Source organism: Mycteria americana, chromosome 6 (assembly GCF_035582795.1).
Source record: "Mycteria americana isolate JAX WOST 10 ecotype Jacksonville Zoo and Gardens chromosome 6, USCA_MyAme_1.0, whole genome shotgun sequence".
NCBI classification, from domain to species: Eukaryota; Metazoa; Chordata; class Aves; order Ciconiiformes; family Ciconiidae; genus Mycteria; species Mycteria americana.
Genome location: NC_134370.1, coordinates 547,331 through 564,929, shown reverse-complemented (window position 1 = coordinate 564,929; position 17,599 = coordinate 547,331). Strand labels below are relative to the sequence as shown.

The following is a 17,599-nucleotide window of genomic DNA, read 5'->3' as shown; positions in this document are numbered from 1 at the left end:
CCAACTATTTGAAAATAATACACTTGATGGGAAAATAGAGCAGAACAGAAATTTCATGGCTGTATATTTGCCTCCGGGCAGCTGGTGTCATAACTGTTACTGAAGGGAGGATGGTGAGGCAACTCTCTGGTTTTCAGTTCAATACGTTCTGCTGCTTGCCACAGATACTGTACGTTCCTGCTATTTCTGGGAGAGGAAAGTCTGATTTGGGTTTTTATTCCCCACCATGATGCACAAATTGTCCAGAAGTCTTGCTGTTGAAGAGAAAACTCAACAAATGTTTCTCTTGTAGTTGTACATTTAATGTGTGAAAATTGGTTATCTCCCTCCATAATCGTATCTGGGGTGGGCTGTGTTTCTGAAAAGGCAGAACTTCGTACTTACCATATTTTTGCTGCTTCAGTTTTCATAACTTCTGTAGCAATCTTGAAACGCTTCTCCCAGTTTGTCCTTGACAGGAGCTCTAATGTGGTCAAGCGTCCTGCAAAAGCACAGTCGTCCCTCTGAGCCAATTCATGAGAAGTAAATCCATGGAACTTGCAGCTCAGACTGCAAGAGCTGGGTGTCAGCACTTCATGTGAAGTTTTTGATATCCAGCCAATGAATGTGTACTTCTAGAAGCATGTATTTCAAATGTATCAAGTCTGTTGATTTAATTGCTTGAGAATCTTGTATGCATATGAACATTATGAAGTCGCATACAAGATGGACCTTCTTAGTGAAAATCTGATAAGAGGGGACTCAGAAACAAAAAGGAGAGGTCTATCCGTTGGCGCTTGTGGAGGAACCGTCCTCATGTTTGTACTTTTTTTTCTTTAATTGCGGAAAAAGCTCCCCACTTGAATGCACTGAGGAAAGCAAAAGTATTGGGATATTATTATAAAAATACTTTACTCTTATTCTTAATTAATTTTTGTATTTTGTTTTTCAGCCAGAAAACTTACAGAAGAATTGGCTTCGGGAATTTTATCAGGTAAGGTAAAACTTATTTTCTCATGATGTTCTAAGCACTTTTGCTTATTGGATTAGTTAATAATGTAAAGATCTCTTGCTTTTGAAGTTGAAATCACCAACTATTTTATAGTCAAAACCAGTCCTAAAGAGTATGTCTTCTTCTGGATTTCTAAATAATGATTATAGAAGTTCAGCGTATAAACATAATTTGTTCTCATTGACAATCCTCTGCCAAAAAAAGGTTTGACATTTTATAAAAATGACTTCAGTTTGACATGTAATGGTCTTTTAAGTCTCCCGAGTAAGACACATATTTGAGTAATTAAAAAACAAACAAACAAAAACAAAAAATGAAACCAAACTTTTGGTAAGTCCAGTTTACATTTATATTGAAATCTAACAATTTCTGGTATTGCAATAGATCAGTCCTGCTGTCCGCTCTTTCTTGAAAATTTTCTTGTTTAGGCAACGTGAAAATACTGAGACTGAACCCATATTGCAAAATGTGTTGTAAACTTCGGGTGTGGGTTTTGTTTTTTTTAAGCATAAAAGCCACTCTAACACATTGTGTTGTTGCAGTAGGGACTTGTTTATGCAGAAACATGTAAATAAGCAATAGGAAATGAGCACTGGTGGAACACAAAGGTGTCATCCCTGCTGAGTACTGCCAGTGCCGTTTCACTCCGACAGCTTGTATCGCATCTGCCAGAACTGATGGATTCCGAGATCCCTTTATTCATTTTTACGTCTCCTATACAAAAATGGTTAAAGCAACAATATTCTGCTGTTCAACTTTTAAAGTGAGACTGTATACAGAAAAAATTATTAGCAATATTTTATCTTTTGCTTTCTTGTAACTGAAAACGTCCTGTAATTATTTATCTGGTCAGGTTACTGGTGCAGCCTATGACCTTTATTGCAATGCTGTAAAATATTGCAGTTAGCTGCTTCTGGCAAGTTTAATGGATTTGCAAAAATCCGAGATGCAATAACCAGTCTTATATTCCTCACTATCTGTTGACTTCACAAAAGATTAATCTGTTTTATTTGTCTTCTTCCATCTTGATTGATTACTGCTATATGTACATGATGTTCACACTGTGCAGGCCTTCTCGGCTAATTCTGATGTAAACCATCTCCACGACTTCAGGGAAGACTCTTCCTATGAAGAAAATACAAAGCACATTTAAATAGATAGAAACTCTTTTTTAGATTGCTGCGTATTTCTCAGCATATAGAAACACCTCCGAATAGTTTGTGAAAAACAGGAAGAGGAGAGGAAAAGAATGAGCTGCTGTTATCCTAGAGCAGAGACCGCTAGCGTGTAACTGGACGTGGTCTGTCTTTGGTCCAGTGAATACTGTGTCTACAAAGTTCAACATCGGAAGAAAATGATTCGTTAACATTCCCGTGCGGCCAGTCAAGTGCAGGATCCGGACCAGTGGAAGCGTAGCTAAAGTACATCTGAACCCACCCCTCAGCTGCAGTAGTTTTGCTGTGTCCACCCTCCCTCTCTGTGCCTCTGCCCTCCATATCTGCAATGTGAGAAAGCTGTATTTAAAAGAAAAATAAAAAAAAAAGGGGGGGGGGGGGGGGGGTAAAAGCAGGTTGCCAGTTCTGCTCATTGCTGGTTAACAGACAGGCAGTCCTCAGCGTGTTTTGAGGAACAGTGCTGTTAAGTAGCCTTGAACCCTTCTTCCTCTCTTCAGCGTGTGCAGCAGGGTGACTGTTTACGCCGTGTTCACAAACGCAGTAGGAAGTGGAATAAAACTTTATAAAAGCTCCTTAGGGAAGAGATTAATATGCTCATACCAGAAGTAGCACAGCCCAGTCCTGGTACTAGGCTACGTAGCAACCTGGCAAATGTACAACTTCAGAATTTTATTTTTATTTGAATTCTGCATGCTTCGTTGAAAACCTCTGCAAATTGAAGTTCATCAGAAGTACTGGAAAATGACTCTTAATGCTTCTTTGTAAACTCGAAACCCAGATAAACCGCAGACCACAATTTTTTTCCATTCTTCTGAGGAATTCAATTTGCATATGTAGTTGTGCCAATACAGTTTGCATAACTTCTGAGGATGAAGTCCTTTTGTAAGCAGTCAAAATAATCTCCACAAAAAAGGAAGTGCAATTACCACTCTAAGTTTAAAATATTTCTAGAAATTAAACCCATAATGGAAACATGTCTTTGAATTGATGTCAAAGAACCTATCAATGGAGGAGCATTTTGGGGGCTTGTTTTTAAGTTCCAGTAAATTAAAATATGAGATTTTAATTGCTATGATAGGTAAATACAAGTCACTTCATTTATGTATCATCATTGATTATATGCTGTATGCATTTCTGAGACTGTGGTAGCATATGGAGGACTAAAATAACATTCAAATGTCACATGCTAAAATTTTTAAACTTCTGCCATTGATCTACAAATATCCTACATTATTAACATGAAAAATGTGAACGATCTAATGCTGTTAAATTAAACAGCTTGTCCAAGAAATACAAACAGGAAAAAATATTTTAAATAAACTTTCAGGGATGTTTTTAATGATGGCTTAGAACATAGCAGCCTGTGAAGTAGCATGCTACTTGATCGCTCTTGTTGACAACACACTTGATACAGCTGGGAGATGTTGTTTTGTCTGATCTGCTTTCCTTGGATTCATCGGTCTCTGGTCTTGTACAAGTGGAGCCTGCATTTTGGGTGACATCTGACTTGGTAGTTTAAAATTGATTTAACTGTGAAATACTGGGTAATTTTCTACCAGTTCGCTCTTAGTTGCTGCTTTTGCCCCAAGGAAAACTAAAACAAGATGAAGGAAGAGTTCAGCTGAACTCATTTCCAGATATTTATAGGTGTTGGCTGTTGGCATGCTCCCCGGAGGAGGAGGTGGTGGAGCCTTTCCCATGCATGTCATGTAGCACTGAATAGACAGCGTCCTTGATGCGCCGCTGACAACAGGCTCCTAGGAGGAAAGAGTGGCCTGGATCTCAGAAATTTGCTTGTTTCCCACCGCTAAATTTATGGTGAAGCTTGTCCTCCTTGCTGCTCTGCTTTTCCCATCTGTCTGATGGGTGAATACACGGCATTCACTTTGGGGCTTCGTAACACTTTTCCTTATGATATAAGCCGTAGGTATTGTATTCTCATTACACATAGCTAAATAAGAGGGCTTAAAGCTAGCCAGCTTTTGCAAAAAAGAAGTAGTAGAAAAAGACAGTCAGCATCTCTGGTAGCGCTCTAGTAGCAAGATGCTTTAGGAACAAAAAAGGCTTCTGATAGGTCTGTCTACCTGTCCGTGAATGCTTAACAAACTGATCAAAGTACATCATCTAATTAAAACACAGTGTCATAAAAAACATTCACCACGTGATTGAGGAACGCCATGTTCCTTCTCTTCTGTGGATTACAATGTTAGCTTTAAAGTTAGTGTATTTTAAATTAACCTATAAAGCAGAAAGAGACAAATGTCAGCTCTCCTCCCCCTTCCTCCTTTTCTCCCCATGCTCCATCCACCTCCCAAAGGTAGCACGTGAAGAATACTTGTGCTCGTGTGATGGCAGCTTAAATGAGAGATTTAACCTCCCCAAGCCTTCTGCCTCTGGTTTGGTGTAGGTTAAGGTGGTGATTGTTTGAAGGTGTAGATTTTTCAGAGCATCTCTTGTCAAGTAGTAATACTCTTCAGAAGGAGCAGAGTATCTGAATTTGTGACTTGCGTGCTCTGGCTTTGGAATTCCTCGAATCTGTGTTTTCAGCTTTCCTCTGTGAAGCCAGAAAAGTATGTGTCCTATACGAAAGTGGAGAATTTTGTTTAATTCATCTCCAAAAGCTAAGCTTCAGAAACTTGCTGTCTTGAAATATGGCAATTTGAGAATTGGCCCAGTGGATATTTTTTTTTTCCTTCTATAGTTGTCATCAAATTTTGCATCTTATTGCCTCTTGACTTAGCATCACTGAACTAATTTTTTTAATTTGTAAACATGAATAAGGTGGCCAGAAGTATCCTTGATCTGTGCTGTTTTGAAAGCCAGCTCCCACCAGACAGCTGCTGGTCGGGGGATTCTCCATCCCATGCCTGTTCCCAGCCCTCCTCAGCAGGATCAGGGCTCTACCTGTACCTGTGCCACCCCTGCTCCTGCTCTCCCCTTCTGAACCCACCAACCCTGGGTTCGGGGTCTGGGGTCCTGGAAGGTGCAGGCGGGCAGACGGGGCCATCCTGCTGTAGCGGGGGTGGTGGGACCACGGGATGCTGAACTTGGAGCTGGCAGCTCCTTCATGGCTTAATTTAGGACTATGAAGCCTTGAAAGTTGAAGGACCTCCAGTGTGCTGGAGAACCTCACCCTTTTGGGTGAAGAATGGGAAAGTCTTTGTAATGAGGCTGACAAGGCCACACAGTGATTTTTCTGTAGCTCTGTCTTACTTCTGGAGTAGTGAAGGTACAAATGCTACTTTTGCTTTTTACCTTGAGAAGAGAAGAAGGAGCACTCAATGAGCTGGCTGCCATCTGAAGTAACTTTTTTACTTGTTAAGCTTGGAGTTGGAATGGACAACAAGTGGTTATACTTACTCGCTATCTAAAACATGCTTTGATTTGGAGTTGGAGGCTAGGTTCAACCTTCCAGTAAGAGATTAAATTGTTTCTTCATTTCTTTGTTCATTATTGCAGTCTGTCATCTTTGCGCAAGGAAGCCATCGAGATGATGGAAATGGTTAGATACCCAACAGTAGCCATAGACATTGCAGAAATCTACTTTTTCCTGCATGCAGTACTGCTGCTGTAGATGGATATATATCCATGCATAATATGGTTCTTTATACATGGAGTATGATGCATATAAGCCTGTGCCCAGCGAAGCAGCACAAACGTGCTGCGTGTCCCGTGGTGCGGTTAAAACACTGAAGCGGGACCATCTCGGCTGGGTGAGGTACACGCCGGTGTCGCGGGTGCAGTGGGCAGCCCTGGTGTGAGCTGCCCCCAGTGCCACTGCATTGGCCAGAGGTTTGCTTTGGTGATAGCAAGTGCGTTGATAGCGAGACGACTCGCTGCTCCGTGCCCCTTGGGAAGGCGAGTGGAAACCCATGCAGGATGGCAGCACAGTGGGGCCTTGGGCACCTTTGCAGGACCTTCTGCACTTTGCTTTCGGTACAGAGTTTGCTGCTGCGATTGCTGTCCCGATAGAAAATTGATATCTGTGTGCAGTCTGCAGGCGGGTTGCGTGTAGTATTAAAACGTTATTAAAGCCTTTTGATAGGTGTATTTAAGCTCCGTTTATTCCAAGATTGATGATGCTCTCTGAGTTTTACTCTCAAAGTCCCTTTCCAGTTGTTGTTCACAGCTGACTGTTGAAACCATCTTAGCTTGAAAGAAGACGTGCTTGTGCTTGAAAAGGCACAGAGTCCTATGGCATGGTCAAATCTTAAGTGGTGCCTGACTTCAAACCTAAAACCAGGTCAACTACTTCTCCTTTCGACCACATTCGAAGCAAAGGTGATTTAGAACAACTTTTAGTGTGCTATAGGTGGAATTGATGTTAAAATAGGAAGCACAATTTTCTGAAATGGACTACGGTCACAGACTTTTCACGTAATTGATGTCTGATTTGCAAGTCAGGCTATCAGTGCATGTATCAGTGAAACTGTAACGCCCTTAAAACCATTAACCACCCTACCCATGTGATTGCTAAACAATTGACTGTTTTTATTCCAGCATATTTGTCTTTTTTAGTAATATTCATAAAATCTTTGAATCTTCCCTTTCATTAAACAATTTGATTGTAACCTGTAAGAATCTTGATAATCTCCATGGTAGCATAGTCAGTTACTTTAAATGCTATGGATTTGCAGGCTGTGTTTTGTTTTAGACCCCACTAAGATGACAATCACATTTTGCAGATATGTAATGTATGAAGCTGACAACATTTGCTCAGTTGAATGCTTTTGGCAGCCCCTGTAACTGGCTGGTCAGAATAGGCGCTAGGCCACCAAATTTTTTGGAAGGGGTGGGAATTCTGTCTTACGTGGTTTTACAAGAGACTATTTTTTTTTTTCCTTCATTTAAAAAAAAAAAAAAGGCTGAACCGAAGCTATAGTTGCAAGATAAATGTCCCTGAAGATAGGGAGTACTGTAATAGGATAAAATATCTATGAGAAAAGATACACAGTCTGCTGGGCATCATGTTTAGGGAAGGAGGAGAACAAACACCTAGCAATCATTTTGCTAAAAATTATCTAAATATCACACAGAGATGACAAAGAGAAGACAGTTTGCCTGTCAGGAGTGTCTTTGCTGGGGGGGTTGTCATCTTTTGTTTGTGCAGTAAACGGTGGTCCCACCAGAGCTGTCAGCTATTGACTTCTAGCTCTTGGGTGGCAACAGTTGTGACCTGGACTTGCATTGATCGTGTGGGTGCAGAGTGAAAAGGCGCAAGGTTGTTGGTGTGTTCTGGAACAGCTTACCATGTCACATGCTTCGGTTGGTTTGTTGAGCTGGAGAAATGTGTAAGCATTTTGTAAAGGCGAGCAGGATTGTTACAGGTATTGCACAGCGGCTCTGGAAGGATGTCCTGAGGCAGTTGTGCCAGCCCAGCTTTGCTAAGGCAATGCTAAATGACCAGTACGTGCAGCAAAATCAGTCCGTGGATAGGAAAATTATCTGCCTCCTGTGGCGTAACCATCCCTGGCATCAGCCCGAGCACTGCAGAAGGAACCAGGCAGTTCAGTAACGCGCTGTCTTGTGCTTTGCACTCCTGCGCGTCATCTTCCACGCGACGCTGAGCGACTCCCAACAGCAAAATCTGTGCGCGTGTTGGAAGTGGAAGCAGGCGTTATGGGGGAAGGATATTGCAAAATCTCAGGGTTTGCAGAGTTTGCTCTGGTTTCTAATGTTCTAAGCAGAAAATAGTATTTGCAGTTGAAAACAATCCACTGGAATGAAGATAAAGTTTTGTAAGCAAGTGTGTTGTACCATACACTTGATAACCAGAAATCGCAGCAAACTGGGAGGGGGGACGGACGGGATGGGACGACACACCTTATAAGGAGGCAGAATTCAGCGAAGTCCTAATGCTGGTTATTATGCCTCATCATCTCTTAACTATGAACAGTTACTGGTAACTTGGGTCTTAAATGTTTTAGTTCAGACTCCCATCCTCTTTTCAGTAAAGATTATCTTACCCAAAAAACATGCCTTGGAAACAAGGAGGGAAAGTGGCTGTTGGGAGGAAGGTGAAAACACAGATTGTGAGAGCAGTGGTTTGGAGCATTTTGTGTGCGATGGGGAAGAGCTTAGTGCTTAACAAGAAGCTGGATGATTTGATGAACTAGATGTTATGCAAATAATAGAGTATTCACAGAAAATGCAAATCAGGTTATTCTCCCACTTGTGTAAAGTGCCCAGGCTTGCAGCATTAATATCAGTTCGCAGGAAAAAAATATGGGGGAACAAGAAGCTTCAAGAGCATCCAAGAAGCTGTTTGCAAGGGAGGCCCCTAGGGGCACACAGAAAGGACTTTTGTTGATTTATTTACTTCGGGCTTTTTTTCTTTTCTTTTCACCCCCTCCTTCCTCATCTATTGTACCAGCGTTTGAGGCGGGAGAGGAGTTTAGGAGCTGGAGCTATTGGAAATTTTTACTAATTTTAGTAATGATCTTTTTTTGTATGGCAAACGGTCATTCCAGATGAAAGTGTGGAGGCAGAGGGTTTTTTTTTTTTCCCTAATGTAGTTGTCCACGTTGCTTAATGTGTTTGAGAGTATTTAGAGCCTTTATTTGTAGTACTACAGAAGTTAAAAGTTTACCTAAAAGCTAAAGGTCATCTTGGTATTGCAGCATGGAAACTTTGTGTATTACCCTTTTTAAAGAAAGAAGAAGAAAAAAAAAACACACCAAAAAAACCCAAAACACACCAACAAAAAACCCCAGCCACTCAAAGTTTGTTCTTTAATTATTTTAGTGGACTTAATCCTGTTTGTTTAACTAGGAAGGGTGATTAACCGAAACGTTGTGTTACAGACCCCAGTAACCCTTGTGAGTTCAGATCTTGAGCCTTTTTCAGATGGGTGCTTTTTCCTCAGATAGGGTTGTTTGGGGTGTGTGTTTGTTTGTTTGAATCCGTAGCCTGAAAACAGGGCAGAAGTGGCTGCCTGTGCTGTACAACGTACGCATGCATGGGCTGCAGCACACTTCTTGAAGCTGAAGCCTCACTGCAGATGGTTTGGGTGAGCGATCCGCGCTCCGGCAGGAAGGCTCAAGCGTGGCCGGCCTGCCCGGGGGACATGCCTGCGCTGGGTGCCAGGCGGCCGGCAGCCAGCTCGGTCCTGACATCATGGAAACTTGAAACTTGCGGCATCCCGTGCCTGCCGCAAGCAGAAAACGGGTCTCTGGCGTCGCTGCCTCTCCCGGCTTGCTCCTTGCAGCACCGAGCTGTGACTTGGCACGCCGTCTCCCGCACCCGGCAATGAGAATGATGGGTCCCCACGCAGGAGAGCCCTTCTCTCTTGCCCGCCGAAGCAGAGAGATGAAGAGCGGTGTTCTCCCAGAGCATGCTCTCCCTGCCTCCCTGCTGCCTGTGCTGCGGCCGTGGAGATGCCATAGATGCCGCGTCCTCGGGGAACAGCGACGCGGCGAGTGGCTGTTCAGGGAAGGTTATTCAGAGCTTTCACGTTTTGCAGTGTATGCTCCAAGTAAATCCCTCAGCCTTACTAGTTTATGCGTTGGTTCCTTTTTCTATAGTGTGCGTTAATGCATAAACATAACCTGTATTTGGAAACACGTTTTTCCCTTACTCAACCCTTTTTACTGTTTTCTGTCACCTACACCTTGTTAAAAAAAAAAAAGTCTGCTTAAGCTGAAAATTCCCATGTATGTGCCTCATGTGAGTTTTGGAGGAAACCTCCAGAAAAAAAATATTTCCTCCTTCTGTAAATAAGACTTAGAAAAATACTCATTTCTGATTTGAAAAAATAAGTGTATGTACATGCTGGTCGTAACAGTTTCTTTACAAAGCTGTACTACGTGCAGGTTTCAGAGCAGGGACTCGGCGGTTCTGGTTTTGGCACATTTGAAGGGCTGTGTTTCGCCCGTCCTTCGAAGGCGGCCGAGGTGGAGAGGCAGGCGTGGGAGCACCGGCGGTGGGCGGACCGAGGAGCTCCCCTGGGAGACGCCAGCCAAGCCCCGGGCAAGGAGGGGCACTGGAATGGGATGCGAACCCCAAACAGCAATGGGGACTGTAAACAGGGGCGAGGAGGCCGGGCAGCTGGAGCGCGGGTATCTCAGAGCTGGGGAGCCCGAGCTGTGGCTATGGCGGAGCCCTGCCGTGGGTGGGGGTCTGGGAGCACCTCGGGGCTGTCGTCCCTGCCCTGAGCTGCAGGGCGAGGAGCCGTCTGCGGGCGTCCTTTCTCCAGTAACTCAAGTGACAGAGTAATAGGGGAGCGGGTAAAGCTGCTTACCCGGCTGATGATACTGGTCCTACATTACTTTGTGAGGGTTTAAAAAAAACCCTTAAGGAATTGCTTAGAATGACCCTGCAGTATCATTAACAGTAAAGAGCTCAAAATGCCAGTCGTGGAGTTACCTCTGCTGTGCGTACCCGATAAGTAATTGCAAGTCAGTATCTTCCTCTCCTTAGTTTACTGCATACCATTGAATTACATTAAAATTTAAGTAGCAATTGCTAGACAGCGGCTTTCTCGGCTGTGGTCACACTGTGGAATGGTAATGTACCAGAGGTGATGTTCGGCTGTGGATATTCAAATGTGCATTGAGGTCATACAGTGGTAACCCCTTCACACAAGCTTTTCTTTCTTTAAATAATGACTTTATGCCCCCAAAGCACAGCTCTGACTTGCAGAGGAAAGGGGGAGCGCTTCTCCCCTCTCTAGATCAGGTGCCAGGGGTTGCTTCGCTTACAACATGAAGACCGCCAGAGTAATGGTTCCCTTGGAAAGCACCCGGTGCAACCTGCCGAGCGCTGCCCTGCCGTGGGGGCGAGGGCAGACCCGCACTGGCACGGCAGTGGTAAATGCCCTTCCCCTCCGCTTGCTCTCTCCCTGTGGTCTTCACCCTCGTGTGCTTCACTGCTCTCAGCATCCCAACAAGCGAGACAGAGGGTTTGCTGCCAAACCTCTTACTACAAAATCTTTGAACAACTTGGACCAAGTCTATCGGGTTGTTTGTGTAGGCAGACTATGGATAACATAACTAAACTTTTCTGGATGGGAGGACTGAATTCAAGTTCCATAGGCAACCTTATTTTCAGCATTTCTTTACTGTAGAAGAACGCTTTCAGGTTTTAACGATGTTCTTCTGTCATGGCTAATGTGTAACATCTGTTTCATGTCAGTAGAAGATGACCCTGTCTCAGTGACAGGGAATTTCACAATGCTGTAACCAAAAAAACCCACTATGCCCGTCATCAGAATCTCTTGAATCACGTAACAAGAGCTAGAACTTGGATTTGTCAGTTAATATGAAATATAGAAATACAAGGAGCAGGCTTATCTGGACTACTGCTGCTTGGCTATGTACTTGTAAAAATTTTTTTTTCTTTCTTTTTTTTTTTTTCTTCAGACTTACAGAAATTGCAAATACTTTGAATGCTTTAGGACCACAAATGCTAAATTGATTTGTACATATTTCACAGTTCACAAGGAAACTAAAGCTCATATTTTGATTATATTAATAACTTTTTTTTTTAAAAAAGTGATCCTGGATATGGGAGATGAAGGCTCAAGTTCCTCTTCTGCCTTGCTTGGATCAAGGTGTAAAAACGATGCCCTCGCTCCTGTGCACGCATTACCCCCTCAGGGACGCTCGTCTCGCCATCTGCAGAGCTGGCTGGCTGCGCGGCACGGGGCCGTGTCCTCTCCCAGCTCCTGTCGCAGCTCCAGCAGACCCGTACCCGCTCTGCCCTGCGGCACGCTGGGCTCGGGGCACCGCGACCGCAGGGGCACTCCCCTCCACCCTGTCCCCTTACCAGTCCCCTGTCCAAACAGACAAGAACCTATAGGAATGGAGAGAGGTTAACTCTGTATTTTTTTTGCCAGTTTTGTATTTGTACTTAACTATGTTGGAGCATCTTGCTCAATTACCCATATACCAAAAAACAACTTCTAATTGTGGCTTCTTTTACCTATTTTTGTGTATCCAGAAATTGAGAATAATGCCTAACTCTGTAAAAACATTGCGCTACTGTAGATGCAAATTCAGTGTTTATGTGATCCTGTATATGATCTTTAACCTCTGGCAACTGTGAGTTTTCAACTCTGAAGTATTCATTGCTCATTATTACGTACTGTTTGTTCTTTCATAACAGTAGAAAACTAGTAAAAGGTAATGAAGCAAAGCCCATTTGCTCTTAGTTGCAGGGTATTTCTTATATGAGAGGATGTAACTAATATTCAGGTATGCTTTGGTGGTTTAACCTGCAAGGAATGCCATGAAGGCCTCCCACTGCTATTAAGCCAGTGCTGTTTCCTCATTCAAAAAATGGCTTCTTTTTTTTTTTTTTTTAATACCTGCTGTGATTTCAAGCTGTCAAGGATTTGAATGCGAACAAAAAACCCCTGTGTCCTGCATCTCGGTTCAGAGTCTGGAAATGTTTTCTGTTGCAGCTGCTGTAGCACAGTAAAGTTGTTCTCCAGTGTTTTCTCCAGGCAGGACTCTGCATTCAAGGCTCCCTGTTACTCATCATTCATAAACGTGAGATAGCTTATGCCTAGATCCTATTTGAAACCATTTATTTTACTTTTGTCTTACCAGTTTATTAGTTTTATTAGCTGTGTAAGAAGATATCTTAATGAAGTAAACTCAGTAAACTTTTAGGACGAGAGGAAATGGCCTCAAGTTGCACCAGGGGATGTTTAGACTGGATATTAGGAAATTTTTCTTCACTGAAAGGGTTATCAAGCATTGGCACAGGCTGCCCAGGGAAGTGGTTGAGTTGCCATCCCTGGAGGTATTTAAAAGCCGTTTGGATGAGGTGCTTAGGGACATGGTGTAGTGGTGGGCTTGGCAGCGTTAGGTTTATGGTTGGACTCGATGCTTTTAAAGGTCTTTTCCAACCTATACGATTCTGTGATTCTGTGAAACTGTTGTGGCAGTTAAAATGAATAATGAGATGTGCCAGCACATTTTTGCTGTGTTCGCAATAAGCAGTTACTGGATGTGTTGCTTTGAAACAGTAAGAGTTGGATATGTTTGCTTTACAAGATTAAATAGTTACAACTGTTTTCTAATTATGGTAATTTCATAGAGCTATCTGGGTAGATAAGATCAGGACTTGGAAGCCAAAACTGATTTGGAGCAATAAAGAACATGGAGAGTTGGGACTGCATGTTGTTTAGGGACCACAAATGAGCTCTGTTATGAAGTTTGACTTCATGGGCTGTGTTTGGTTAATATTTATCTGCAAGATAGTGAAGAAAATGAACCAACCAGTTAAACTTCATAAAGATGCTTGATTATTAGTGGACTCTGTGATTGCAGGCTGCAGGTGGTCCCTCAAGGCAGTGCCGCGCTCACATTTTTGGATGTCACACCTTCTGTTCCGTGTACGTAAATGGTTGGTGTTCTGCAGGATGGTGTCTTTCTTACAGTGATCGTAAACTAGACACAACACACTGCAAGAAGGTTAGCATGGTGGAAATGTCCATCTCCACAGACAGCAAGTACTCGGGCGTGGTGCGGGCTGACACAAGCCCACTGTGGTCCCAGCTTGTGCAGCTTGAGGCTCACGACACTGCTGTGAAGTGCAGCTCGCTTCCTAAGCTGTGGATGAAGCTAGCTGGTTCAGCAACGCGTTATCCTCGGGAAGAAAGGGGCATCTGTACAGGGACACTTGCTTCCGTTCTGCTGTGTCACCCCTGTGCCGTGACTACGTGGGCAGAGCCTCCCCTGCACCGTGGGCGGGACGGCATGCACTGCACCCCGTGCTGCGTGCCCCCGTCGGTCGGAGCGCCCAGGGCAGCCGCTCGGGTACCTGTCCCACCGCCCGCAGTTGTTAGAGTTGAACGCCTTTAAACATAGAGAAGGTTGTCTTGGATTTACTGCTCTAAGCTGGTTTCCACCGCTTAGTGTGGCTCCTAAGTTTCTGTTTAACAGTTCTCGCTGAAAATTAAGGTAGACTTTTAGACTTTTTGGAAGTTGAAACCGCTCTCCTGAATGTTGGTAGTTGTAGCCAAACCCCACTTTTTGTATGTTCAAAACTACTTCAGATACGTGTCCTGTTCAGTGCCATGTTGGGTGTTGGACAAGATACTTAAGAAAAACTTTCTCAGCAAAGCTTTCTCTTAATTGTTTGTAAATCTATAAAATCAGCTAGTATTAATGTAAGCTTTTATAGTTACATCAAATCTATATGGAAGGAAAAGTGTGTCCAGTTGGGTACAGTTTCTTGGGTTCCAGGTATTTATTTTAGCCATCTGTTCTGCAGGCTGCTGTTTTGGGGGTTTTTTTGTTGGTTGGTTGGTTGGGGTGGGGTTTTGGTTTTTTTTGTTTGGGGGGGAGTGTGTGGGTTTTTTTCCAGTTGCACTTCCCATTGGGTCCTGCTCTATCTCATCCTCAGTCCTTACTGAGGTCCTCACTGATGATGGCCTGTTTTTAAAGCAAGATTGCTACATATGATAGTTAGGCAGAACGCGGCATTCATGAGCTAACCGAAGTGCGCAAAGATCCACAAATATGTATGTGGGAGGGAGTACTTACTTTTTTCCTTTATATAGTAACACTTGTCAGTAGCTTACCTCAAAATGCCTCACCGAGCAGGTCGGTGTCAAGATTTGTTTCGATGATGGGGAAGCTGAGGTACAGAAGAGGAAGTGACTTGTCTGAAATCACTCAGAAACCGGCGGCTGTTATCTCCTTTTTGCGAGTCTAACCTAGCTTACATTAGAAACGCTGTAATTTACTGCGTGATCTGTAAACAGTAGTATGCCATATTCCCGTCGGTTTTGGCGTTCGTGAACCGCTGCCAGGCTCCCCCGCGGCCCAGCCGGCCTGGCTCCCCGGCTGATCCGCCGCCCCCTCCCCAGCCGCTGGACCCGGGCCCCCTCCTGCCAGGCGCACTCCGGTGACGGTGACTGCCTCGCGGCCCGTACGCCTGCTCCAGGCCCCCATGGAGAGCGGTGTCCAAGGGGCGTCCCTGGGAAGCGGGGTGCCGGTGGTGAGACCTCGCTGTGGACGGGCGCCCGGGGCACGCGCTCTGATGAGTCCTTCGGGCGGAGAGAGGCGGGGAGCGGCAGTGTCGCCTGCCGGTGCTCGCTCGCGGGTGGTGGACAGACTTGCTGCCAGTCCCTTCTGCTGCGCTTGCCTGAGCTGAGCAGCTAAGCTGCTGCCAGCAGAAGGTGGCAGTCAAAAGGAGGGACAGATCACTGGCTGCCTTTCGCTCAGTGGAAAGCTGCTGCGCTTCCAATTTTGCTAATCTCCAATTCATTGCCTTTGAGCTGGATTTTCTAACGAGATTATTTGCATGGTCAGGAATGAGGAATTTTGCACCCTGTCATCAGATCAGATGACAATTTTTCTCTACCGTGGTTTGAAAGAAACGTTTTTTAAAGACCTTTTTACAGTACAGTTAGTCACTGTTGATTTCCATAATTAAAAGCATGACTGCAAAGGTTTATTGTGTCTCTCCCTGTTTGGAGTTTCAGGGTACTAGCAGTAAAAAAATGAGTACGAAAGGAGAGCCACGGCTGTTGTTTTTTCAGTTATTCTTCGTTGCGGTGTGTTGAAGTTAAAGTCTTTACGGTAGTCACGCCCTCTCCTGCACATCTGCCTGCCGCCCATCCCCAGTACGAGAACGGGGAGGATGCCGCGGCCCCCACCCGCGTGGTAGAGAGCCCCCACCCCACCCCGCCGGCGCCAAAGCCTGCAGAGAGAGGAGTTAATTCACTGTTCTGGTCGAAGCAGCTCGTGGAAACCAGGCCGTTCTTCCTCTGAATGGCCGCGCAGACAACGTGGCCTTTGTGCTGGGGGACCGCCGAGTGCCACCGAGTCAAAAGTAACAGTGATCGCGCTTCGGATCTTTAACGTGTTATTTACCCTATGTGCTCGCACCAGTGCGCGCTTTATTATTTCAGACTGTTACCCTTTTAAAAAATTGAAATAGTTCTGTAGGTTGTGTCATTAATTCACAAGATAATAAGATGTGAAGTAGAAGTTATAGAGACTCAATATGAACACAGAGACATTTGTAGATGTGTTGTTTGCGATGCTGAATATAGTTAATGCAGAGAAAATTTATTAGGGCAGAATAACATTGAATGTGTGTTTAATGCAGCAGCAAACTTATAAATATTGTATATTTGACTTGGTGCATGACCAAAAAAGCATACGTTCTAGGTTTTTTAGTATGATAGTTGCATTCTAGTGCTGACTATTTAGTATTTAAGATACTTGCATTATACAAGACTAATACCTGAAATAGCGTGATGGATTTATGTGCCTCCTGTATTAGATACCATAGTGTGTGTGTTACTTAAATACTTTTGTAAATAAGATACTCCATAAATAAAAACATGAAATGTGACAGCTGATCAGCATTCTGTCATGAGCTAATTCGAGATACTTTGTAAAAGTGGAAAAAACCCCTACTTAAACTAATTCAGGTGTTAGAACTCTTCCAACTCCCAGACAAGGAAGTGTTTTGATCATCTTACGGTGTTAGGTCCTCTTTGAGGTGAGTTGGCAGAGGTTATATAGTTGCTTTAAATGCCTAGGAACTAACTCAGAGTTTAAAAAAGAAAATGTTAGCTAAAAATGTTTGTGATAATTATTGTGTATTGAGTCTTATGTGCATAACATAAGATGTGCATATCATATGCATAACATCTTATGTGCATAACATAAGATGCTCCCCTGATTGCTTATTACTGTTCTGCCAGTTACTTCTCAGCTGATAGTCCTCCTTTCAGAAACAGCACATCTGCATTTGTGTCACTGACGTTGTATGCTAACGGGTGCGGATACAGCTTTGTTAATATTTGTTTATCTGTTTGTTTCAGGTTGTACATGCACACAAGCCCCACTTCATGGCTTTACACTGTCAAGAATTTGGAGGAAAAAACTATGAAGCTTCCATGTCTCATGTGGACAAGTTTGTTAAGTAAGTAACGGGAAAGCTGAAACATGTAATGTGGTATATAATTCTAAGGAGAAGTCATTAAATGTGTACAGTATATAACCTTCGAAATATTTTTCAACTTCAGCATGTCCTGTGACCTTGCAGAAGGAAGTGACTAGGCAAGTGTTTATGCTTTGTATTATTTAAGAAATCAGCAGAAGTAATAAAAGTCTCCTCTGGCCATGTCCTGGCAAGATAATCCTGCAAGATACGGAATATGTATCATATCCCCCTTTTGTATCATCTCTGAGATGAAGCTGATGATGCCTGGTAATCAGACGATCGCATACTTGGAAAGCACTCCCAACGCGGACAGCATACGGCCGTGCTTCTGGGCGGTAGCTGTGGTAGAGGGCTCCCGCTGCTTTCCGGTGCTGGCGACGTTTTGAACAGCTGGGGACACTGAGCCAGGGCCGGGAGTTGGGCAGAAGGTGGCACGGTCGAAGGGTGAGCGCAGCGCAACCGCTGTGAGTCGGGGTGAAGAGTTCAGAGCGTTAACGTGGCCGTGTTGTCGGGAGGGGTC

General features: G+C 44.0%; 1 protein-coding gene across 4 annotated transcripts in view; it reads left to right on the top strand.

The window, feature by feature from the left end:
• INPP5A (inositol polyphosphate-5-phosphatase A) overlaps positions 1-17,599 on the top strand; it is a 262,040-nt gene that overhangs the window by 64,614 nt on the left and 179,827 nt on the right. For all 4 annotated transcript variants that reach the window (XM_075504269.1, XM_075504266.1, XM_075504267.1 and 1 more), the window contains exons 2-3: positions 932-973; positions 16,958-17,058. In XM_075504269.1, the coding sequence (XP_075360384.1) occupies positions 16,985-17,058 (74 nt within the window). In that variant the 5' untranslated portion in view covers positions 932-973; positions 16,958-16,984. The remainder of the gene's footprint in view (positions 1-931; positions 974-16,957; positions 17,059-17,599) is intronic.